The 25812-nt window shown below is 35.2% G+C and overlaps 2 protein-coding genes across 2 annotated transcripts; one reads left to right on the top strand and one right to left on the bottom strand.

The window, feature by feature from the left end:
• LOC18590156 (structural maintenance of chromosomes protein 3) lies at positions 1848–21971 on the top strand. Its single transcript, XM_007015521.2, has 30 exons — positions 1848–2209; positions 3106–3145; positions 3253–3328; positions 3978–4016; positions 4110–4177; positions 4266–4337; positions 7047–7126; positions 7260–7338; positions 7461–7578; positions 7682–7857; positions 9814–10059; positions 10154–10275; positions 10725–10869; positions 11770–11936; positions 12017–12116; positions 14772–14908; positions 15018–15219; positions 16118–16205; positions 16289–16438; positions 16981–17132; positions 17246–17437; positions 17524–17707; positions 17792–17862; positions 17942–18093; positions 18434–18602; positions 18700–18846; positions 19639–19737; positions 20066–20240; positions 21231–21422; positions 21617–21971. The coding sequence occupies exons 2-29, from the start codon at positions 3131–3133 to the stop codon at positions 21419–21421; spliced, it is 3612 nt and encodes a 1203-aa protein (XP_007015583.2). The 5' UTR covers positions 1848–2209; positions 3106–3130; the 3' UTR covers position 21422; positions 21617–21971.
• LOC18590155 (beta-glucosidase BoGH3B) lies at positions 21544–25579 on the bottom strand. The gene is made up of 9 exons (XM_007015519.2): positions 25497–25579; positions 24778–25242; positions 24543–24633; positions 24269–24414; positions 23846–24089; positions 23658–23762; positions 23376–23558; positions 23079–23280; positions 21544–22972 (listed from the first exon to the last, which is right to left on the bottom strand). Exons 2-9 carry the CDS (start codon positions 25209–25211, stop codon positions 22494–22496), a joined length of 1884 nt encoding a protein of 627 aa, XP_007015581.2. The 5' UTR covers positions 25212–25242; positions 25497–25579; the 3' UTR covers positions 21544–22493.

Here is a 25812-nt window from a genome sequence, read left to right as displayed (position 1 = left end):
TTTGTTAATCGTGTAATAAACTGTAATCATAATAACGTCATCATTATTGAATAATCATGGTTCAAAAATCATAAGGTCGATTTGCTGGAGAAGATGATTGAGGGAAGGACACTGATAGAGGTGACAAAGCTGGAAATGCCAATAGAAAGATATAAAAAAATATATTGAGAAGGGAAACGAAAAAAGAAAAGAGAAAAAACACACAAGATAAAAATCAAATAAAGGAAAAAAGGAATTTCAACAAACCTATATTGGTCAATTTAACAAATCTTAGATTTGATTCATTAAACTCTTGAGTTGATTAGTAAACTCTAAAAATAGTTTAACAAATTTTGAAATCGATTCATTAAACCTTATAATTGATTTTAAAGTTTAATAAATAGATTTGAGAGTTTGTTAAAATAGTTTTTAGGATTTATTAAATCGGTTTAATCAACCTTGAAACCATTTCAAAAACCAATTCATTAAACCTTAAAAAAAGTTGTAGAGTTCAATAAATCGATTTGAGGGTTTGGTAAATTGATTTTAGGGTTTAATGAACTGGTTCGAGGTTTTGTTAAACTAATTTTAAGATTTAATGAGTCATTTTGAAAGTTTGATAAACTGGTTTTAAGGTTTAATGAATTGGTTTGAAGGTTTATTAAATCAATTTTAAGATTTAATGAACCGATTCGAGGGTTTCTAAACCTTTTAGAGTTTAATGAACTGATTTGAAGGTTTATTAAATCGATTTTATAGATTAATGAATCAATTTGAAGATTTGTTAAATCGATTTAGGGTTTGCTAAATTGGTTTTAGGATTTAGTGAATTGGTTTAAGGGTTAAACTAGTTTTAGGGTTTTACTAAAACGATTCAATAAATTTTAAAACCGATTCTAAAGTTTAATGATTTGGTTTAAGGATTTGTTAGGTTGATTTACTAAATCGGCTCAATAAAACCTAAAATCGGTTCAATAAACTTTAAAATCGATTCATTAAATCCTAAAATCAATTTTAAAGTTCATTGATTTTAGGGTTTGTTAAATCAATTTTAGAGTTTAATGAATCAGTTCAAGAGTTTATTAAATTATTTTTAAGATTTAAGAATAGATTTGAGAATTTGCACGATTTTAAGGTTTAATGAACTGGGTCAAGGGTTTGTTAAATTTATTTTAAGATTCAATAAACTCTAAAATCAATTTAACAAGTCTTAAAATCGATTCATTAAACCCTAAAATTGATTTATTAAACTTTAAAATCAATTCTAATAAACCAATTTTAAAAGTTAGTTAAATTAGTTTTAGGGTTTAAGATTTATTAAATTAGTTCAAAAACTCCAAAATCAATTTAATATAATCTTAAAACCAGTTCAACAAATTTTAAAATCGATAAAAAAACCTTAAAATCAATTAAAAATATATTTAAATTAGTTTACAAAATCCTAAAATCAATTTGAAAAACCCTTAAACCGGTTCAAAAAACCTTAAAAATTGATTCAAATTTTCTTGAATGAATTCTTAATTACTTAGTTATATTTTTTGATTTAAATTTATTCTTATCAATTTAATTGATTCGACATTCGAGTCTCATCCTCGTTAAAGGATGGTTCTAGCTTTGGCTTTTCTACAATGTGTATCTATCTATTGGCTGTTTGTTGGTGGAAATAAAGGGGAAAGAGAAGGGAAGGAGAGTGGAAGGAAAGCCCTCGTCGGCATAGAGAAGGAGAGGGACGACTAAATGAAGGTGGAGGGGAGACAAATGCTATGAACAGGTGTCAAGCATAGGGACCCCATGTAGCTAAAATTAAAATAGTTTAGTCTCGATTCTGTTTGCCTTATAAGCAGTGACTTGTTCGCTGTAGCGGTAACAAAACCTCATAAACAAACAGTCATACATAATCGCGCACAATACGCCCTATATGGGCGCACCGTAGCAAAATTCAGGAGTAATTTCAGCTTTGCGCCTTTTGCCGCCCATAATTTGCATTTGTTGACCTCCCACACTATATCCCAACCTCTCTCGCTAAACTTCACGGACACGCCTTAACCTGCGCACCCTACAGCCACCTTTAAAATCGGAGCAACCAAGAAACTGCAAAACATCCGAAAAAGGAAAAAAAAAAAAAAGACACTCAACGGCCTCAGTCGTCCGTTTTTCCACTGCAAGTCAAAATCATTTCTCTCTGTTTTTCTCTTTGAGGCACATGAACTCAAATTAGCTGCTCTTACTGGTAAGTTTTTTTAACATTAATTTCATTAATTTCTTTTACAATCTCCTACGCTTTTTTAACCGCAATTTTTTTTGTTTTAAATTAAAGTTGTTGAAGAACCCTAGAGTGAAATTTCAAGTAGATAGTTTGTGTTATTTTTGCTTTATTCGCTTGATATATTTTGTTTGGCTTGGGTTTTGGCATGCTAGGTTTGAAACTATTGTGTAGGGTTTTGGAAATGATTTTCTTTTTCTGCTTTAGGAGCTTTATTATTGGAAGTTTTTGCTGTTTGTGAGAATGACAAGGATTTTCTATACGCAAATGAGGTTCGAATTGTTTTTATTTAGGGTTTATATATTGTAGTACATGGATTTGATGTTATTTTCTTTTTGAAAGACAGAAAAGGAAAACTAATTGAGAAAGAGATGTTTGATTGTTATTTTTGTTGTTTGCTTTTTGGCTTTCACTTCCTGGAAAGTTGCTAAAAAGCACAGGCAAATGATGAAAAGCAAAATCAGATATTTAATTAAAAATAAGCACATGGTTAAAATAAGCAACATGTTCGAACTTAATTGTTCTGTATTAATTAAACCATGCATTTTGATATTAACAAGACTATAGTTCTTAATTTTGAATTATCCAAAAATATCAGTACTATTTGTGTTGTATCTAAACGCTCTTATTGTTACGTAATAATCAAATAATACTTCAAAAAATGTTGATCTTGTATGCATAGTGTTTAGGATGTTATATTGTTGCTTTCAGATGCATAGCTGTCTTTATTTATTTATTTATTTATTTATTTCTTCATATCTCTAAAATTGGGAAACTTACTCTGAAAATTCTAGGTAATGTATCACTGTTTATCATTTCTGCTAATTGTTACTGATTTACTTTTCTTCTTAATTCTTTTACAGAGGCTGGCTAATTTTGTAGTTCATCATGTTTATAAAACAGGTGATCATTATTTTTTGATAGAGTTGGCTTATTTAGTTTTGAACTTTCTGCCTTTAGTTCATTTTTTGATGACTTTTTTTTTTTGAATATCTTTTATTTCTATATAGATTATTATAGAAGGGTTCAAAAGCTACAGGGAGCAGATTGCTACTGAGCCTTTCAGTCCAAAAGTTAATTGTGTTGGTAATGTTGTGTTTACTTAAAAATGCTAGTTGATTCTTTTCTATTGCTTGTTGAAGGCAACTATAGAGGGCATTGTAAGAGATTCCTGTCTTTTGAAGCTTTATGCTTGTTTTATCTTTTTGTGATTTTAAAAGTATGCTGATTTATTGTATGGAGAAGCGTTCAATATAATTTTTGCAAGTAATTTTCTTTGGACTCTGAAAAATATTAAATTTATTTTGATGGAAATTTTGGTTTAGAATTGCTTGGCACCACTTTTCTCCTGCTATCAGTTGGAAGGATGTCCTTAATTTATCATGTGTGTATGGGAATTCCCATTATTAAAGAAAGTAATTTTTATATTACAATTATAGCATGGAGATCATGGATAGTTGTTTTGATGCTTTTATCTGTCACCAAGGTTATCCATGTGGTTTTTAAGGTGGACTTATTATGCTTTGAAGGAAATAAATAATAATTGAACTTTGCTTTCATGGAGATGTACATATTCTTTTCTTTTGTGTGTTTGTTTCTGTGTTCAGTAAAATCTTTTAGTGTGTCAACCATGCTGTCTGAGTTATAATCTGTAATCATTTCTAATTGCGTGCTATTAAAACTAGGTAATTTTATATCTAACATTTGGTATTTATTTAAATGATGGCTTCTGCAGTTGGTGCTAATGGGTCTGGCAAAACAAACTTTTTTCATGGTAACTGTAATTATATTATTTCATTTCAATTTGTTGACTGGTGTTTCTTGAAACCAAATGACTTTGAACTTGATCTTTGTGCTTTTATTGTAGCAATTCGTTTTGTTTTGAGTGACCTCTTCCAAAATCTGCGAAGTGAAGATAGGCATGCATTGCTACATGTATGTTTCACAATATATTTCTTCATTTTAAACTATTTTGATGTGGTTTTCTCATCCTTTAATTTTAATATATGTCACAATTAAACAGGAAGGTGCAGGACACCAGGTTTTATCTGCATTTGTGGAGATTGTTTTTGATAATTTTGACAATCGTATCCCGGTAATTGTTCTTACTTCGTATTGTTTCTTTTCTTTGGAAGAGGAAGGTTGTATGGCATGACTTTTATTTTCCTTTCCGTGATGAATGTCTGTGAAATATTAGTATTATCTAAATTTTTGATACTATTACTGGTAATTTTAGTTGTTAAAAAAGTTATTTGATTAATGCTGCTCTCTGGTGTTTAAATGCAAAAAGTTCGCCTAAACTGCACCATTTTCATATGATTGTTTTTTTTCTTTCTCTTAATCATATGAAACCTTTTATTCTTGTTTTCCCATCATTCTTTGAAATAACAAGGCTCCATCATCTGGACATCGAGACAAGGTGTTCTTTTATTTGCTGAAAAGAAGTTAGTGCTTCGACAAATGGCAAACATTTTCAGGTTATGTTAATGACTGATGCTTTTAATCGTGTATTGGCTATCTGGCTTTGTTTCTAGAAAGAATTAGAGAGCATGAGAAAGTAGAAAGGTTTCATGGGGCTTAATGATGAAAATATTTGATATGTTCTATTTTATTTTATTTATTTTTCTGGTGCTTTTCGAGATTTGAATAGACTGTGATTGCTTAGGTCCTCCTTTAAATGTTCCTTTGATAATCATCGCCATTTTCTGGATGATTCTTAAATCAATCACTTGTAAATACTTAACCTTTTGAACCTTCTTCCTTGAGATTTTCCTTGCATTTTGCTATTTAAACTTTCTATATTTGTTGTAAGTCCTCCTTTAGATATTCCTTTGATCCAGAATGACTTTATGGATGATTCTTAAATTTACTCGCTGGTGAATGCTATTCAAAATTTCTGCAATTATGAAATGCTGTGTGCTGCTTCTTAAGTCTTAGTATCATATGCAAGCCTTTGAAATTTGTCAATTTTTAGGATTTTGGATTTAGCAACTTGTCTTCTGAGTTGGTAGTTTACCCCCCCGGATTAGTTCTTTTCATTTCTTTTGGTTGTTGTGACCAACTGCACATTTTCTTAAGGTGACCTTTGAGCCTATCATCTTCTCCTACTACTGTCATGATGATGAAAAGGATCCTCATTTATTGAGGTAGAGAGTAAGATGATAGAGGGAGAGCAGTAGAGATCAATTATAGAGCCAAAAGGAACTTTTCTTCTGGCTTCTAAGGTCAGGATGTGAAAGAAAAGGTCTTTTCTTTAATATTTTTGCCTGACAAGGTCCAAATACTCTTACGACATTAGTAAGAGTTCTTTATGTAGCATAAAATCCTGAATAAGACTGAATGCTAGCCCTTAAATAATTCTAATTTCATGCATTCTAATTAAGTTAAGGAAAACGGACCAATAAGCTGCAACAGTACGCATACAGTAGGGTGAGCGGTGCATTGCTTTAGTAAGTTAATTTTTTTCTTCCTCCTGGATCAATTCCTTAGTATGGAAAGAAAATCTGTTGTTGAGTTTAGGACAAGCTTGCCATGATCAATTAGAACAACCCTGTCCATCCTTGCTTTTGTTGCTGTCTTGAATACATTGATACCTTATCTGTTAGCTTGGCTTGAAAACTTTGCACTTTGACTGTGTAAATACACTACAAATTCTGAGAAATTGAAACTTGGCTTGTAAAGGGGATCAAAACCCATCTATGGATGTTGATAAAGGCAATATAGATGCCAAAATCTGAAAAAGGGCTTATTTAGAAAACCCTAAAATCTGATGTAGAGTGAAAGAGACAATGAGAGACAAGATCTAATCTGCTTTGATACTGTGTCAAGTTTCCAAACTAAAACCAATTGGCAATAGGTGGTGAAGATGCAACCTAAATATAAGGCCATAACAAACTCTAAACCCAACCTATGTGGAATAAGACCGCTTAAAAATGTCAACCTTATCTCCCTCAGGATGAGGCTTGCACTTTGAATATTCTTTGGACCTGTTTTCCAATTGGCTGAACCAAGGACAAGTGATTAAATGATAACCAGGGTTTACATTCTCTAAAATCACCGAACCTTGTGTCATCAACAAACTTACTTCAATCTTCTAATTTTTGAGAAATTAGTTTCTTTCCATTCTGCATGAGATTCAGCCCAGGGTTTCTCCCTCTCTTGCTGCCATAGCAAGTTTATGATCATTCTTTAGCTCTGATAGTAGCATGAAGATTGAAGACACTCTTCGCTATAGTAACTTTTTGTGAAAAACTTTTGCTGCTGCATCATGTCATCGAAAGTAGATTTGGAAGGTGTTCATTTTATCTTAGATGAATCATATCTGAGGACACTTGTTGAGACCAAAAACAGGGCTGTAATGTGGTTATTCTAGCATGGATAGGCTTTTTTTCCTTTTTGGATGATTTATTTTCAATGACGAGTAGATTTTGGCTAGAATAATAAGGCTCCATTTGGTTGGTGCTTTTGCTACTCATTATTTACTTCTGGAAACCAAATAGTAAAAAGTGTGTTTGGATAGCAAAGCGAATATAAATTTGGAAGAATTATACACCAAATGTCATTTTTTTTATGATAAAATGCGTGATTTTAATTATATACAGACCTATTATGTTATAATTAGTTTTATATTTTAATTATATGTCCATTTTAAATCAAATATGATATTATCTTTTACTTTTGGCTTTTGCTTTTTATAGCAATTCTTCCAAACGTAAAAGCAAATAGCAGAAGCATCTACCAAAGGGAGTTTAAATTGTTAGGTGTTGTATTAAACAGTTTAACAGGCTTTTGCTCTTTTGAACAGGTTGACAAGGAGGAGGTACGCCTACGTCGAACAATTGGCTTGAAGAAGGATGAGTACTTCTTGGATGGAAAGCATATCACGTAAGCTTCTTCTTCTTCATCGTTTTCTTATAGTAATTGAAAGTAGTTAATGTTGTCTATCTTTTGTCATATGGGCCTTTTGAGCTTTCCCACAGTTAAGTTTTGTTGAATAAAACAAGAAGGTAATGTGCAGGAAAACAGAAGTTATGAATTTACTGGAAAGTGCTGGGTTTTCTCGTTCTAATCCTTATTATGTTGTGCAACAAGGCAAGGTATCAGCTTCTGCTTTTTAGTCACATGTAACTGCCAACCTTGTTGAAGTTATTATCCAGTGGAGCTGCTGTTGCTTCATTCTTAGTAAGTTAATTTGTAAAAAATTTGGGCTGGTCTACAGATAGCATCCTTGACCTTGATGAAAGATTCTGAGAGGCTGGACTTATTGAAAGAAATTGGTGGTACTCGAGTTTATGAAGAGAGACGTCGTGAAAGCTTGAAAATCATGCAGGAAACTGGCAAGTCATTCTTGAATTCTCCCTCTGTGATTAATGATGTATTCTTGTATGTATCCGTGCATGTTGTTTTTTGTTTGCTATATTTATTTTTTCTGTTAAGCAGGCAATAAAAGGAAGCAAATAATACAAGTTGTTCAGTACTTAGATGAGAGATTAAAAGAGCTGGATGAAGAGAAAGAAGAGCTTAGAAAATATCAGCAGCTTGACAAGCAGAGAAGGTCACTAGTATACACCATTTATGATAAAGAACTTCAAGATGCTCGGCGTAAATTGGAAGAGGTTAGTTTAATGTTAGGTGCTTGGGCAATGTTACTGCTAATCAGCATGTTAAGTTGCATATAGTTGGTGGAAGACATGCCATCAAAGAATCAATGTGTGTACATGCCTTAACGTGAACTTTTGTTGTTAAACATATGCATAACCACCTAGCCATTTGCTGTTGCCCAAGAAATGATTACTAAAATAGTTTATATGTTTTCTTTTGGAATTGTAAGCATCCTAACATTTTCTTTTCTATATAATGATGAATTATCTTATATATACTTGGAAGAGTATTATACTTTTCTGCACACAAGTACCTGAATTTTATACACTTTATTTTTCTTTCTCAAAGAGGTAGAAAACACGATTAAATTGGCATGCAGATAGCTTTTGATGTGAAGGGCCCAAATGCTTTCCAATACACTAATACGTCTACTTTCTTCCTAGTTATCCATAAAAAAGGAAACCTACTTTCTTCCTAGTTATCCATAAAAAAAGAAACCTACTTTCTTCCTGCATGTGGTATTTACTTGTTGATATGATAGAGATAGTAAATCGTTTATGAGAGTGAATGCTGTCTTGTAGCTTTTTCAAGATCTTATTGTCGTTCAGCATGGGCCATAAGTTATTCGGATACCATTGCCAACTCAAAATGTGTGCATCTTAACTATAGGATTTGAAGATTTTATGACGCTTAGAAACTAGGAAGTCTTGAGGGTCTATTTATTTTTGTTCTAGACTTGTACAAACATGCACAGATGTAGATGCAGGCGTCTGCCTAATATGCTTATATAGTCCTGTTTTCTATGTTCCTTCAACTTTTGTTATCTTTCCTCTCTTTTTTTAACTCTGCTTGTGATAGACTCTATGTTTCAATGTGTAAGCACACGTGCATATGTCTGTTAGTCCTTTTTTATTGATCTCTCTCTCTCTCTCTTTTCTCTCTCATGCACTGTCAAGAAATTACATCTCTGATAGAAAGAGTTCTATTTGGATTTATCACATATATGAACTGTTTAACCCATTCGTTGTTATTGTTAATAGCAGTTGTATCCTAACATGCCTGGCATGGCACCAAATGGATCTCTAACTAGCTTCTGTATGCATTAATATAATGGTACTGCAGTGTTAAAATAATTTATACATATGGAGCAGTTGGTTGATGTTGTAAAATGATGAAAAGAATCCAGTGTAGAAGAAGAATGTGAGGATTTGGGTATTTGTATTGTCTTTTCCAATCACACCCCCCTCCCCAGCCACCTCCAAAACTCCCACCCAAGAAAAAAAAGAAATAGGAGAAAAATATGCTATTTAACTAAGATGTTGGGGTGAACCCAAATTTCTCACCCCTATGTTTGTTGCGGCTGTGTATGTACCTAATTGTCATTAGTCTCTCAAAAATGGAAAACTGAGTTTGATCATATGGATATTTAGGTTCATGAGGCTTATGAGTTGCTCCGGCTGCCTTTTGAGAATGACCCCATGAAGAACATTGCATTAGGTGTCGCATTACAAATTTGGAGTTAGTTGAAGGCTGAGCCATAATATGTAAAGATTTAGTGCGTTTGCCATTTATAAATGCAAAGATATTGTGTGTTTTGGGTTCTTTAGAAGGAAGTCAGTTGGTATTTGTCATAATTTAAACAAGTGGAATAATTTTGTTGTGCATGTTGTGAGTGAAGCTATTTTAAGTACCAAGTTTCATCCTAGTCTCCATCTCATGTCCTTATGATACAAAATAGATGTTCACTTGAGAGTATCATAATTTGCTTGGAAGCAAGGAATGTGCGAACTAACATATTGTGAGAGCCTACTGTTCTTGAAAACAGAAGGTCATTTATTTTCCAGTTCTTCTGCCAACAATGATTTTTAGTGCACAGATTGTTATGATCATCATACCTGCTATTATAGCATTTCTTTTTGATCCCTGGGCACGAAACTTCTCCTTTTTCTGACCTTCTCCTTTTTATTCAGTTAGAAGAAGCTCGAACCAAGGTTTCTGAAACATCAGCTAAAATGTATAATGCTGTGCTGGATTCCCATGAAAGGTTCAAGGAACTCGACAAGATGTCTAAAGATGTGACAAAGGAGCTTCAAAGTTTAAACAAAGATAAAGAAGCCTTAGAAATTCAACAAGCGGAAGCTCTAAAGAAGCAGACTGCACTCGACCTTGATGTAATTGATCTAGAAGAGAGGATGTCGGGGAACATGCAAGCCAAAGTATTATTATCTTACAGAATTTCCTCCTTAATTACGTTTTTAAAAAGGGGGAAATGTTAAAATTTTTTTGGTATTTTATTTTCAATACTTGCAGGATGATGCAGTGAAACAGCTACAGATGTTGCAGAAGGAAATACAGGACTCAACAGAGGAGCTTAACAGGATTAAACCCCTGTATGACAGCCAAGTCAAAAAGGAGGAGAATATAACAAAAGGGTATGCCTGTATACAATTTGTGTATTATGTTGATTATAATGGACGGGCCACCATTTTTTAGTTACATGTTTAAAATCTCTAGATGCCAGATGCCAAGTGCAAATATGTGCTTTTATGTCTTGAATTCGGTTTCTTAGGCAGGATGCTCAAGATTAGCACTTTATGTTAAGCTGAGTGCCTTTTTATATACTACTGCCTGAGCGTCTGCCCAGTTTGCACTTCGCTTCATAAGCCGCCCATTCAGTCTTAAGTATGAAATGTGTTAATTTCTTTTGTTGAACTTTATTACTGTAGCACATATATTAGTGACTTAATGTGATTTTTTTTTTTTTTTGTGTTTTATTGCAATTATCTTTGTACCCAAAATAATGGAATGGTTCCGCCCACCAGACCGTATTCTTTATAGTTGTTGCTCTTGCTTTTTCATGATTGTTTCTGATAATTTATAGGATCATGGAGCGTGAAAAGCAGCTTAGCATTCTTTATCAGAAACAAGGTCGTGCTACTCAGTTTTCCAGTAAAGCTGCTCGTGATAAATGGCTTCAAAAGGAAATTGATGATTTGCAACGAGTGCTTTCGTCAAACTTGATGCAGGTTGGTTGGTTTTGTTCTGAAAATATATTACTTAGTTTGAGATCTTATGATGGATTGTTGTCAGGATATTCTAGGTGGTAGATATCATGTGAGTGCTTTATCGTGTCAATACAGTCAGGAAAATGCAACTGAATGGAGAAGAAACATTAGAGGGGAAGGGTCAACGAACTTGAATGAAATGAATATTTAAAAATACATGAAATAGAATTTTTTTTGTCTCCATCTTTATCTACTGATGCTTATGATAGTTTTGATTATTTTGATATAATGATGCCATTTTGTATTAATAATGTTTTGTTACATTCTAGGATATCTAGCGTACATACTGCATACTGTAATATTTAATGGTTTAATAATATTTAATTGGCTTGATGGTGCAACCTGATGATCATCATGAAGAGAGTATTTGAATAGGATACACTTTTTCCATGGCATGGTTGATGGATAGCACAGTGCACTTCTATTCTTTGATTCTGTACAGCAATATTTTACAATTAAAGTCATTTTGTACACAGCTATGGTGCTCTTTGTGCAAGTACAAAATGACATCTTGGATTCTATCATTGCCTGTGGATATTAGCTTAGTGGCAAGATATGACATTTGTGTGGGGTATGGGTTGTAAATGATTATTAATTAGGATAGCAGTTCTAAACGATCTAAATTCTTGATTGTGTTTGTTGACTCAGCTTACTTCCCCTAGGATATATCTTTTTGTCAAGTTTTTGCTTGCTAATTTTTGGAGGAATCACATCTAGAAAATGACATAGTTTTCATTTGTCTGCAGCCCTTGTTTCTTACTTTTCCTTGTATCTCTTTGTGCATGAGTTGCTTATTATCTTATTGTACAATAAATTTGGTATTATCTTTTGATTGCACTTGGCTACTATTGTATTTTTCAGGAGCAAAAGCTTCAGGATGAAATTGGTCGGCTTAATGCTGACTTGAAGGACTTGGATGTTTCTATTGAAAGACGCAAAACTGAAATCAAAGAGTTAGAATCTTCAATCTCTCAGTCACGGTTCAACACTCAGAAAACAGAAAGAGACAAGCTGCAGGATGAAAGGAAGTATGTCCTTTGAAACCTTTAGTTTTTGTCTAGTCGATATTCAAATAGTCAACATATCAATTTCATTTTTCTTTGGCTAGGTCCTTATGGGAAAAAGAAAGTAAACTTTCTGCTGAAATAGATAAGCTGAAAGCAGAAGTTGAGAAAGCAGAGAAGAGCCTCGATCATGCAACTCCTGGAGTGAGTAATTACTTTCCTTTTTCTTCTTCTTCTTCTTCTTCTCTCTCTCTCTTGTGTGTGCGCACACGCTTGCTAGGTCACTTGCTCACAAGATCGTCTTGCTTGGTGCAGATCCTAGAAATGGAAGAACTAAACTAATGCATATCACATTGGGTGTGTTATACTAAATAATGATGTTATTAAAAAGAGTGCAAATTGAATTTAATGTGCTTATGGTTTGTGAAAATTACCTCTGTCTCAATGTTATAACTAAACCTCTTTTGATTTATGATGTTAATTTTTACTGAAATAATAACTCTTTGATTACCATGTCTCTCATCTCTCTCATTTTATTTTTGTCCTTTTGGTCTTCTTCACCATTTATCTCTTCTTAACCCGCTCTTTCCCATGCAAATTGTCACTCAAGCCCATAGTTATAGTTCTCCCATGATAGCCTTGATCATTCCAAAACCTCTGCATGCTCCAATATCACCAAGTAGCTAGTACAAAACACCCTTAACAAAGCCAAGCAGGCCAGTTACCCCACCATTCTTCCATATATGCTGCAATGCTGGAGGTTCTTCCTGGAAAAGATCCAACACTTCCTTCGGCAGGGGGGTTGACCCAATGCCTAATCAACAACAAATAGAATACTCTTCTTTGAAGACATCCACTATCTAGCCCATTGTTTGCAATAATCTATAATTTTCAGAAATTGACCCTTCCAAATTCACAAGACGCATTACAGGTTAATCCTTTGCGGTTCTGCCTTTGGAATTGCCTATCCCAGTCCCAAAAGAAAAATATCAATAATGAAGCTGAAAATAAAGAAAATAACCCAAAAGTGTAATGTATAAAATTTACCCAAGAATCACAGTATCTTAAGGGAAACCCATCCTGTGTACATAGGTAGAGCCTATTAGAGCCTTGTGAAATCTCTAGTCAGTTTCTTCTTGCTAGGGGGTGCACATGGGTGCTTCTTAGCAGAAACAAATTTTGTTCAAACTTTAGAAATGGAAAGTCTTTGTTTTAGAGATATCTGAAGATCTTTTTAAGAACATCAATGAGAGAGTAAACGAAAGTAAATAAAGCAAGTCAATGTCATTGGTGAATATGACAATGATGATGGTGAAATAGGAAAAGTTGGAAAGGGTGATAGAGTTAGAGAGAGGAAGAGAAGTATCCCAAAACCAATAAAAGAACTGTTAAGTGGTCTGGAGAAGTGTGAAGTGATGCTATCTCTCATTGGCTAATTCTTGAGTTTGTTGTGGTTTTATATTTGGGCCTCTCCACCTATTACCAATTTGTTTTTGATGGATGCGTAACAAGAACATAAGGTGACTTAGAGAGGGTATTGTTGTCATGTTTTATAAAGTAATGGAGATGAACCCTCTGTGATTAATTGCTCAAATAAAAAGCATTAAATGATAAGGATGAATTTATAGGGTTAGATTTGATTTTTGGTCAAAACTAAAGAAATAAAAACCAGAAAGGGCCCTTCTCATTTGTAGCAACCTGATATATCATTTCATGTAATGTGTTGCAATGATGGGGATCAAAGAAGAAAGTGGCCCCATTGTTCTCAATGAAATTTTTGTTGCATTTCCTTTTGCTTTTTTGAGTTAGGGATTAGGGAACCTTGCTAATGATACTAATTTGCCCATGCAGAACTTGCTGTAGATGTTTTGCATCATACATTCTGTATTCCTATTGATAAAATTGTTGCCTTGTTCGTTTCTAGTTTTTGTTTTTTGTCATATGTGTGTGTGAGAGAGAGAAAGAGAGGGGAAGACATCCAATTCATAATATTTGAAATGGGCCTATTTTTGCATGAGATCTAGGCATTATTTCATGTGGTGCAGGTGTGTATTGAGTCCTACAGTGGATGTGTATTACAGATGTCTTGGCATATATAGAGGGATGATATCTTTAGCCGATAGGTTAGTCTTTTGGGTTGATTCCCAAGATTTGGCATTTGGTATCAGAGCCACCCTAGGGGTACTATTGTGCGGACTTAGGGGCACTACGTTACCAGTTTTACACTAGGGTGTGGGTTCTGTGGCAAAGGTGCTATGGATTGGATAGCAGAGTTGTCATGTGAAGCTGGTGTGTGTTGAGTCCATGTACTCATGATGTCTTAAGCATATATGAGCAATAATATCATTATCTAAAGGCTAGATTTTTTGGCTTAAGCCTGGGTCCATGACAACTGTATAAACATTCAAATATGTATGTTGTATGTATGAAAAGAATCTGTTTAACAAAAAAGATGACATTCAATGTCCTTTCTCTTGGACTATACCATTATTGTGTTGTAAAATAAAATCCAAAACGTTTGCAGTTTCTTTTCTATTTTTGGTACCTTAATTGTATGGTATGGTCAGATGTAGAAGATAAAGTTGATCCTGCTGTGACTTAGAATTTTGTTCAAAAATTGCATCAATGGTATGTTTTTGTCCTTTTTGTTATCTTTTCATGTAATTGTTGTGTTTCTTTCTGCTGTTAAAGTAATATAAACAATCAGGGGCTCTCAATTTTTTTTAACATTTTTCCCCGTTGGTTTTAATTCTTAGAAAGGTGTACCCTTGGCAAATAGATTCTTAGATTTCAGTTTTGTGTTTGTGACCTTAACATTTTTATACTTTTTCTTCTTTTCCTTTTGTTTTATATTATCAGGATGTAAGGAGAGGGCTGAATTCTATCAGGAGGATCTGCAGAGAGTATAATATTGGTGGAGTGTTTGGTCCAATTATTGAGCTACTCAATTGTGATGAGAAGTTTTTTACTGCAGTTGAAGTAACTGCTGGAAACAGGTATAATCTTCCTGATGTTTCTATTATAAGACTGCAAATTATTTTAATAACTTTAACTTCTTTTTGTGCACACTGGGCTTAACATGGTTTTGCTCTTGTTTTTCCACAGTTTATTTCATGTGGTTGTTGAAAAGGATGAGATATCAACCCAGATAATTCGACATCTTAATTCTCTGAAAGGTGGACGTGTTACTTTTATACCACTTAACCGCGTAAAGGCTCCACATGTTACATATCCACAAAGTTCTGACGTGATACCTCTGTTAAAGAAATTGAACTTTTCTCCCAAATTCACTCCCGCATTTGCACAGGTCAGGTTCATACTGAGTCTGTTTCTTGAATGGGCATGAGCATGGATACCTGCAAGAACTAAGATGAAATTTTAGCAAATATACTTTTAGCTTTATGATTTCCTTCGTTTTCCCTTTTCTTTCTCTCCTAATATCCATGTATTTTGTTAGGGCCTATATTTGATCACTAAATTAATGGTTATATTGCTAACTTTGTCATAGGAAGTTGTATGTTGCTTTTGCATCTTTAATCATTCTGAGCTTGTTCCAAGTGTTCATAGCCATGTTTTACAACTTTGGATTCATTTACTTGGTTATGATGAACTTGAGAGAGCCAAATTTAACATTTAGATGACTGAGAAAGAGGAATTGTTTTGACCATTGGTACTGCTTAAATTAAGAATGGTTTATTTCTTCCATTGTGAGGAATTTTGACAGCTTTTTCACCATCTGCATGTCATGCATGGTGTCTAAAATATTAGATGATTATTCCTTGTTGGAGACAATGATTTCTAATATTTGCTCAGGGGGTAACATCATCTTTGCTATTGGACCTTGATAGGTTTAATCTGATTTATGTTGTTTTACCATGTTTTCATATAGGTAAAAGATTTGGCCCTACTGTTTTAGCTCAGAAAGTGGAGGTGGAAGTTGGGGATTGCTGTTTTGTTTATTTTAAAATTTTAACCCTCTCTTTGTAATATTAAAAATCAATGGAAATTAGAGATGATCTGAGATGTAAAGTTTGCTGAAAAGAAAAAAAATTTGAAGAAATTCCTGGGTCAGAGTCAGGGCTCATCTCTTATTGGGAATAAAATAGGAAGTCTTACTGGAGGTTATAATGTTTTCCTAACTGCTAGAATGTACAAATATATTCTCAGCTTCATCCTCTTATATTATGTATTCTAGTTTTTATCAGGTATTTGGTAGAACAGTGATCTGCCGAGATATTGATGTGGCTACAAGAGTTGCTCGGACTGATGGCCTGGATTGCATAACTTTGGAAGGTTGGCAATGATTTTTCCTTCTATTATTTGGCTTTGGCTTATGTCTCTAATTCTATAACAAGTCCCTTGTCGTGTGATAACAGGTGATCAAGTTAGCAAGAAGGGTGGTATGACTGGGGGATTTTATGATTATAGGCGCTCCAAATTAAAGTTCATGAATGTAATTATGCAAAACACGATGTCTATAAATAAGAAGGAAGAAGAGCTGAAAGGAGTTGGCTCAGAACTTCAAAATATCCTTTTGCCGTAGTTTATGGTTTAATGTTATTCTTTTCAATTTGTTTTCGTGTATTGTGTATTTTCTCAGTTTGTATTACGTGCATCAAGGTGTTAACTTCTTTGTTTGAGTTTGGGTTCTGGTGTGTGTGTAGTTAATAGTAGCAAGTTTCAGTCTATCAGGGAATTGGAAAAAAAATTGTGGACATTGAGGTTTTGTGCTTTTTCTTTTATAAAATTCTTGACTGGGTGTTATTCTGAATTCTGTATGCATTCAGGCATAAATTCATGCGTATTGTATTTACATCAAGACATCTAAATATGAGTGTACTGCTTCTTTTCTTGATGAATGTCTTAGATCTGCTGTGGCTAGTTAGAGAGGTTAAAGTTGAATATGGAAGCAACATAGCTAGATGTAAAGGAACATGGAATAAAAATCTGACAGCGACTAAATTACCGTGCATGACTTTACATGAGCTCTGCATTCTTTGTTATCCTGAATTATTTTCCATCAATCCTTATATGCTTCTATGCTTTGTTTCAACTTAATTTAGCTCACAGTTAGAACAGAAAATTACAGCCTTTGTTACTGAACAGCAGCAACTTGATGCTAAGCGGGTTCTTGACAAATCACTGTTGGAACAGCATAAGCAGGACATTGCTAATGCTAATAAGCAAAAGCAATATATATGTAAAGCTCTTGAAAATAAGGTATTGAAAAAACTTTTAATTTACTTCCTATGCCTTGTTATTAGGATTACTCGTATTAGCTATTTGTGATTATTTTAGTTCAACCTGCTCAGATTCTTGTCACTTGTTTATAGGAAAAGTCACTTGCAGATGTCCAGACGCAAATTGATCAGCTTAGAGCTAGTATGGCCATGAAACATGCTGAAATGGGCACAGAGCTTATTGATCACTTAACGCCAGAAGAGAAGGACCTTCTGTCTAGATTGAACCCTGAAATAACAGATCTTAAGGAGCAGCTTATCAGTTGCAGGAGTGATCGCATTGAGGTCTGCTCACTGAACCTTATCTGATTTCTTTTGCAGTGACTTGTGTCCACTTACATACTTTGTCCATGCACAAATTCTATTGCTAGACTGAAACGAGAAAAGCAGAACTTGAGACTAATCTCACAACCAACCTTAAGAGGCGGAAACAAGAGTTGGAAGCAATAATATCTGTGGCAGAGGCTGACACGTTGCTTGATGAAGCTGAATTAAAGAGGCATGAGCTGATGGATGCTAAATTATTGGTTCAAGATGCAACACAGGAGCTTAAAAGTAAGAGCTTTTAGAAGTTGCCACAATATTTAGTTATGGAGTTAAGATCTAATGCTCAGTGTTCACATTGGTTTTGCTCTGCAGGAGTTTCTGATAGAATTGATGAACGAACAAAGCAACTTAGGGCAATCAAGGATGAAAAGAACAATCTAAAGGTAGTTAGTTCTCTGATAAGGTTTAGCACAAATCCGTGATATTTATTTTTACGGCTGAAAAGATCACTTGCTAGTGCAGGGTTTGGAAGATGCCTATGAGGGGACACTTCAGGATGAAGCGAAAGAGTTGGAACAACTATTAAGTAAAAGGAGTAATCTTCTTGCTAAGCAAGAGGAGTTCTCAAAGAAAATAAGGGAGCTGGGTCCTTTGTCGTCAGATGCTTTTGAAACGTATATCTTCTGCCTGAAATTTTAGTTTCCTCCCTTACTTCATTTCACCTCTAGATGGTATTTGGACTTCATAAAAGTTGTTAGATACTTGGTCTCAGATTATGTCGCAGTGAATTTATTTAAGGATTTCTTATGTTCTCTAGTTAAGTTTAGCGGTATTTTAATCAATGTACATCATGTTTTTCTTTCTTCTATTTGATTCTGTTTGATATGTAATAAAATTTGGTGGTTTTTATTTGTTTCCCTTAGTTATGATAGTATCTGCTTATCTTGGCAACATATAGTTTTTCTTTTAAAAAAAAATTATTTAATTCTTTCATTGCCATGTTGAAAATGATAGGTATAAGCGAAAGCAGGTGAAAGAGTTGCAGAAAATGCTTCATAGGTGCAATGAGCAGCTGCAACAGTTCAGCCATGTGAACAAAAAAGCACTTGACCAGTATGTAAATTTCACAGAGCAAAGAGAAGAACTGCAGAAAAGGCAGGCTGAGTTGGACTCAGGCGATGAGGTAATACTAAACCTAAATTTCCCAGCAAATGGGGCTGTCATATGAACTTTGCTCAGCTTAACCTTGTATATATATGATTACATTTTTTTTTTTGCAGAAAATTAAAGAACTTATAGCAGTTTTAGATCAGCGGAAGGATGAATCAATAGAACGCACTTTCAAAGGTGTTGCCCGACATTTTCGAGAAGTATTCTCTGAACTTGTGCAAGGTGGTCATGGTCATTTGGTGATGATGAAGAAAAAGGTTTGTTGGGCTTAAGTTTATTTATTTTTATTTCATCTTTTTGAATTATATAGTCTCTCATCTGTTGGCTACTTTGGTGTTTGATTTGTTACTTTGCTGGCCAATGCATAGTTCTCTAGACTGGTGAACTTCTCACTTCTGATTTATGGTTTTGGAGGGTCCAAAAAATTGGTATTATTATTATTATTATTATTATTTTGTTTTGCTCTGTCTTCAATAGGTGCACCTCCTTGTCTTGCCATCTGGAGGCTTCAATATTTTCTTTTGGATGAATTTCTTATTAAGATAGGTCCTGTCAGTCTCTTTTTTCTTTAGTTCTGTGGTTATGCAGGAGCTGGGCTAGAACCTCAGCCCTGAGGGAAGTCCATCCCCTAAAGGGGTTGGGTGAACCATTGGGACGAAGCCCGAGGTTCGATACGTCCTGTCAGTCATTTTGCTTCAATCTAACTTATATCTTATGTTTATGGGAGCTGTGATGAGAGGATGTACCCCTAATCTTTAGATTAATTTCAATTTCTCAATTTGTTCTTGTCCCCACCCTTATCTCTCCAATGAATCCACTTGTTAACTTGATGTGATTGAGTTGCAAGATATGATTTTTTTGAGTTCATGGCTTATTTATGTTAGACTTACACTTTAGAATCAAAACCTAGATAAATCATAATAGAATTTTAAGAAACATTCTGTATTTGACCCTAGCTTCTCACCATATGAATAAAGAATTTCTAGGCAAATTAGGAATGGAGGAAATATAGCAATTCTGTTATAATAGTTGTATTTTCTTTTCCACAGGATGGTGATCGTGCTGATGATGATGATCATGATGATGATGGACCTCGTGAGGTGGATTTGGAGGGAAGGGTTGAGAAATACATTGGCGTAAAAGTGAAGGTACGTATATTTATGCAGTATCACTTATTTTCTTTAACAAAAGTGAGGTGGTTAACTATTGAAGCTTGTTATTTGCTTGACCTTGTTGGACATAGATGTGCATGTGTTGCATTCTAATACTACGTAGGAATATTACTGGTCTAGTTCTTGTTTGTTAATTTTCATATGTTGGTCCGTATTTGGAAAGTTGGTAGAAGGTTACATGTGAAAGTTAAATTAGGCCTATTGCACTGAATTCTTAGATTTTACAGCTGAATCTGGAAGCAAATTCCATTTCCTCTTATACATTCAAATGTAATGTTTCTAAGCTTTGTTATTGATGTGGTAGGTTTCTTTTACTGGGCAAGGTGAGACTCAATCAATGAAGCAGCTGTCTGGAGGACAGAAAACTGTTGTAGCCCTCACGTTAATTTTTGCGATTCAACGATGTGATCCTGCTCCCTTTTATCTTTTTGATGAGATAGATGCAGCGCTGGATCCTCAATACCGAACTGCTGTTGGAAGTATCCTATTTCTAATATATAAGATATTTAGCTCTGTCAATGATTAATGTTTGTTTATGGTTCCATTTCTAATTCATCGCTATCTTTATAATTATGCTTCCTCACCCACGCTTCATTTTTCAAAGGTGATGCTTGCAGAATGGGGGAAATGTGGGGGATAGGGGCAAATTTGTGACCATCTAGACCCCAGAGAGTGGAACTTGAATCCTAATGTTTTGTCATTAAGAAACAAATGATTTAGCCCAAAAGGTGTTTCACCTTTTCTTGAGCATCCATTGCAGCAATATAAACCTTTTGCTCCTTGCAGTCCTATACCTAAATTACTTTCTGTGGTTGATTAACTACCTGTTGGAAGCTGTCTCCATGAGGAGTTGAAACCAAACTGCGTTTTGGAGAAAAGGTGGCAATTTGGCAGGTTGGGGTGGGTTTCAGATTGGTTTGCATCATTCTAGGTTCAGGTTTCTCTGGTGTTGTGTTTGGTCAAGTTAGGTCAATTGGATCAAAGGCCATTCAGGTCAATTGGGTCAATGCATCTTTGACACTGTTCATTATTTTGGAACAGTGACTTTCTCATGTCTTAGCAATTGAACAAAGGAATTTGTTATACACAACAGACTGCATTGTTGCAATTTTTTGCTGCTCAAACATTATGCCCTAGTAGGGAAGAAAACACGAGGAAACGGGCCTGCATAATTGATTTGTTTCTGAACGTTGGAAATATTTTAATCAGAATGTCTTCCATGGCATGTTGATTTGCCTTTACAACCTCCCTTTTATTAGCTAATGAAGTTGCTGTTATTGATTTTTCATTTTCACAGTTCCTTTCATTGACCCTCAGCATATTCTCATTTTTATTTCTTAGCACTTGGTTTGTCTTGTATAATTCTGGTATAAGTGAACTATGCAATTTCGTCATTTTTTCTTTTCTGAAGGTAAGTAGAAGGAATGATATTTTTGGATTGCTGGTGGATCCTTAATTACCTCATCTAGATATGATTCGTCGTCTGGCAGACATGGCAAATACACAATTCATAACCACCACATTTCGGCCAGAGCTTGTCAAAGTTGCTGATCAGATATATGGGGTGACACATAAAAACAGGGTCAGCCGTGTAAATGTTGTCTCGAAGGAAGATGCGCTAGATTTTATCGAGCATGATCAGTCTCATAATACTGATTAAGGTTGGAACCTTTTTTTTTCATTAATATGTTTACTAGAGGGCATAAATTTTCATTTTAATAATACTGTTTTAGTAAACAATCCCACCTCCCAATATGTACTGTCCCTTTGCCCCAAGCTTCCCCCCATTTCTTTCTTCTACTTTAGTTCTCCATCTCTATGTTTTGAGCCAACTGTTGTTTGTTGGCAAGTGCAGAAAAGTGCCATGTAAATTACACAAGCTGATTGGAGGCTGTGGAATATTTACTTGTTAGTTGTCAGTGTAAAGATTAAATGCTATAGGTAGCCTGGAGTGATGTGGATCTCGCATAATGTTTAGGTCTTGCTGTGAAATCATAGGGCTGTACGGTGCTGAAGAAGTCAACACGAAGTTGTTTTACCTTTATTTGCTGGTGCCTGCCTGTTAACTTACAATGAATGTGATGGTATATATATGGAGCCTTAGTTGCTAAGCTTGGTAGGCATTGAATCTCCTTAGTCTTTGTGGTCAGTGTTAAATGAAGTTGGCTAGTTATCTATAAATCAAATTTGGAATTTACGTTCATTTTCAATTTTATGTTATATATGGAATGATGGTGGATTGTGATTGCTTTACATAAATTGTTGAAAATATTTTTGTCAAGGGCACCCTTTGTCTTTTCTTATTACTAAATAATGGTAATGGCCGTGCATGACTGCTTTATTAGCTACTAAATTACCTTTGGTTTTTCTTTTCTAATTTCAAACCTTTTGTTTTCTCCGCAAGTGAGTGTGCAACTACAAGTCTAGAAACTGCCAGTGTTGTCGGCCACTTTAAAAATAGACCAGATAAATGTGCAAAACCCGCTTAATTTACGAATGGATGTTTTCATTCCAACCTAGTGGATTCAATCCTTGTTTTCCTTGTGCAGAATTATTGCTATTGTATTCCGTGATAGCAAAGCAAAACCTCTTTTCATACGCCATTGGAATGGCAAACAACAGTTTAACTGCTACTGTCAAGCTAAACTAGAAAGGACAAAAATCCAAAAAACAAAAACGAACCTAAGGACTACCACTTAGACAAGATCAGAGGCCCGAGGCTAATTTGTAGGCTAGACAGGCTTGGTTGTGAGGCCATAACCGAGGGGGTAAAGAGGGTCGTAATGAGGATCACCGACATTCATTGGGAGCTGATCCACAGTCTTGAACCAGGTTCTAGGCAGTTTACCTGTGAACCCGTAGTCTCCAAAAAGAACATCAGCAACCCCTTGGCCTTCTGACCCAGGCAGCCACGCTGCAACGAAAGCGTCTACTTGGTCAAGATGGGGCATTACCTCCAGAGGTCGTCCGGAAATTAGAACAACCACACACTTGATATTCGCACAGACATTGTATATTGTATATTGACTTTGCTCTGGAATTGTCAAGTTCATACTGTCTCCTTGTCCCTCAGCATAGGGAGGCTCTCCAACAACAACAATGGCATAGGAGAAGTTTTTGGACTTGACAAAATCCATGTCAGGATTCTCTTTGAAGACAATTTTTGTGTCAGGGTCGACAGCTGCTGAAATACCTTCGAGAATGGTGGTTCCTGTTGATTAAAAACGCGTATAATGCTTTCGTTAAAAACTTAAGTGTTTGCTGATGATAGAGTTAATTACTACTTCGTACTGAAAGCTAAGAGAAGGAACAGTTACCAGCAGTGTGGTTTCCGCTAAGTCCTTGCCAAGAGATAGTCCAACCACCGCATTGATTACCCAAATCATTGGCATGGCTTCCAGCAACCAAGATCCTAGATGCCTTCTTGGGAAGGGGTAGCACAGCATCATCTGCATTTTCTCCATTCTTCAACAAAACAAGCGATTTTCTGACAGCCTCCCTTGCCAATTCTTGATGAGCCTGTTTCAGAAAACACGTATTAATTTTGCTGACCCGAAGCTTGTTCTTAATGTCAATGTTACCAGAATCTCGGGAAAAGCATGTTGGTTAATAACCTGGCTTCCAAGCTCAGCCACAAAGCTTTCATCAGCCATGGGGTTCTCGAATAAGCCAAGTTTGTATTTCACTCTCAAAATCCTCCTAACAGCATCGTCAATACGGCTCATGGGAATGAATTTGTCTCTGACAAGTTTAGTCAAAGTATGAATAAACTCGGTATGGTTGAAGGGAATCATAAACTGGAAAGCAAGCAGAAGACAACCGTAAGGAAACCAACCGGTTGATTTCTATGTAAGGGGAAAAAGAACTTAAAAAATTAACTGGCCAGAGCTACTCACCATGTCAATGCCAGCTTGAACCCCAGCCAGAACGGAATATGTATAGTTTGAATGGGGAGTAGCTGTAATCTTATCAATACCCTCCCAATCAGTGATGACAAAGCCCTGCAATTTGTACGTGATGCAAAAGATCATAAGATTTTTGTTTTGCTCCAGTTGTCAATAATTAGTGATTTAGTAAAATTTACCCTGAACCTAAGGGTGCCCTTGAGGAAATTGGTGATGAGATCGTGGTGAGCATGCATTTTCTCTCCATTCCAGCTAGAGTAGGAAACCATGACTGTCGACACTCCTTTAATGATGGACTCATAATAACCTGGCATGTGAATGCTCAGCAATCCATGCCTATCAATCACCGTGTTGTTTTCATTGATGCCGTTGGTTGTGCCACCATCACCCACAAAGTGCTTGGCACAAGCTGCAACCTTGTCCCTTTTCCAAAGCACAAAAGACAAAAAAAAAAGAAGAAGAAAGTTTACAAATAGATGAAATTAATGAAAGAGCAAACTCATTAACAATCTTCAATCTTCTCAGAGATTCAAAATGAAAGAGCAAACTCGATAACAATCTTCAATCTTCTATGGAGATTCATACTTTGCGCATTAACTTACTTTCCACCAATGTAAGGAACACCCTTACGTGAATTCTGAGGGATTTCACCCTGCAATCCATTTATGATTTCTGTCATTTCCCTGACGATTTCAGGATCTTCACTGTAACTCTCATAACATCTACCCCATCTAGGATCTCGACAGACCTATCACTCGTCAGAATTAACATATCAGCCGCACTTCCATTTTGTAACCTTGAAATATTTGAGAAGTTGGAATATAATTTCTGTGAATAGAGAAACAAAGCACAACTTATGGTCAATTATTCCTTTACCGCAACGCATGGTGCAAATGCATAATTTATGCCAGTAGCTCTAACTTCAAGAGCCGTCGCAGCACCAATCCTCCTCACAAGCTCGGGATCCCTACGTACAGGAATAGGAGGTTAATTTGTCCAAGATTAATAAATAATGAGAGTAACCAACAAAACACAGACTTGTCTTTGAAAATTTTTGACAGGAAGTTAACTTGTACTAGAAGAAAATAAATTAAAAAAAAAATGGTGTTACCTTGTAGCACCAAGGCCAATGTTATGAGGAAATATGGTGGCCTTGTAAACATTGTTCTGTCCATGCACCGCATCAATGCCATAAATCATTGGGATCCCAAGCCTGGTTGAGAGAGAACCATTTTGGAAATTATTAACCATTTTGATCCAATCCTGTGGAGTGGCCTTAGGACGCGGCACGCTTCCTCCGCCGCTTAGGATGCTTCCAATCCCGTAGTCCCTCATGATCTCTGGAGTGGCTACAGCACGGTCTATTTGCGCCATCTGACCAATCTTTTCTCCTACAGTCATTCGTTTCATGAGGTCCCTAATCCGAATGTTAGTGGGCAGGCTGGGGTCCTTGTACTTCATGTGCTCAGTTCTTGCTTGTGCCGTGAATGCCAAGAAACTGAAGAGAAGAAATAATCCCACTAAGGGGACTGATACTCTCGCCATTTTCTTTTGCTTTATGATCTGAACTTTGCTTCTGTGACAAAATAACAGACCACAGTCCACTCAGATTCGATGCCTAAAACAACGAGGAAAACAAAAAAAAGAAAAAAAAAGAAAGGAAACAATTTGCTGCAAATGATTAACACTTGAAACATCTTCCATCCAAATTAAAGAATAAACTTGCATTTCCAATATCTCCACAAATATACATTGTTCTAAACTAATGAACAAGTTTTATCAAAAAGAAATGTAGAATTTAGTACTGGAAAAACAAAATCATACTCAAACCTTGCTGCTAAGGCACAAAAGGGAAAAGAGAAAAGGAACCTTCAGAATGGTTAATAGATTAGCCAAGGAAATATACCAAGGAGTATGTTTAAGTTGTTACATAGGCATGGTCATGCAGTGGGGATTAATGGAGATAATGTTGGTATGGAATGAGGATTAGATAAACACAAGCAAGATGCCGCTGTTTTACTGAATGGATTATTTCAAGTTTTGGATAATGAGCAGTTATATAAAGTTACCTACAATTTTGGTTGGTTTGTTTAGATTTGTTTCGCTATAAAATGATTGTGCTTCTAAACTTCAAAAGCAAAAGATT

The sequence above is a fragment of the Theobroma cacao genome, chromosome 9 (assembly GCF_000208745.1).
Source record: "Theobroma cacao cultivar B97-61/B2 chromosome 9, Criollo_cocoa_genome_V2, whole genome shotgun sequence".
NCBI lineage: Eukaryota > Viridiplantae > Streptophyta > Magnoliopsida > Malvales > Malvaceae > Theobroma > Theobroma cacao.
Note: the sequence above shows the minus strand (reverse complement) of the source record. Positions and strands in the feature narration are given on the sequence as shown.

What these genes read in the sequence shown, in the direction of transcription:
- LOC18590156 (XM_007015521.2), top strand. An exon ending in ATTTTGACAATCGTATCCCG is followed by an intron (nt 4,338 to 7,046) that starts GTAATTGTTCTT and finishes TCTTTTGAACAG; the next exon opens with GTTGACAAGGAGGAGGTACG. An exon ending in TTGGATGGAAAGCATATCAC is followed by an intron (nt 7,127 to 7,259) that starts GTAAGCTTCTTC and finishes GGTAATGTGCAG; the next exon opens with GAAAACAGAAGTTATGAATT.
- LOC18590155 (XM_007015519.2), bottom strand. Translation starts at nt 25,211, where the DNA reads ATGGCGAGAGTATCAGTCCCCTTAGTGGGATTATTTCTTCTCTTCAGT. An exon ending in CATTTGCACCATGCGTTGCG is followed by an intron (nt 24,415 to 24,542) that starts GTAAAGGAATAA and finishes GACGAGTGATAG; the next exon opens with GTCTGTCGAGATCCTAGATG. An exon ending in GTTCCTTACATTGGTGGAAA is followed by an intron (nt 24,090 to 24,268) that starts GTAAGTTAATGC and finishes GCTTTGGAAAAG; the next exon opens with GGACAAGGTTGCAGCTTGTG.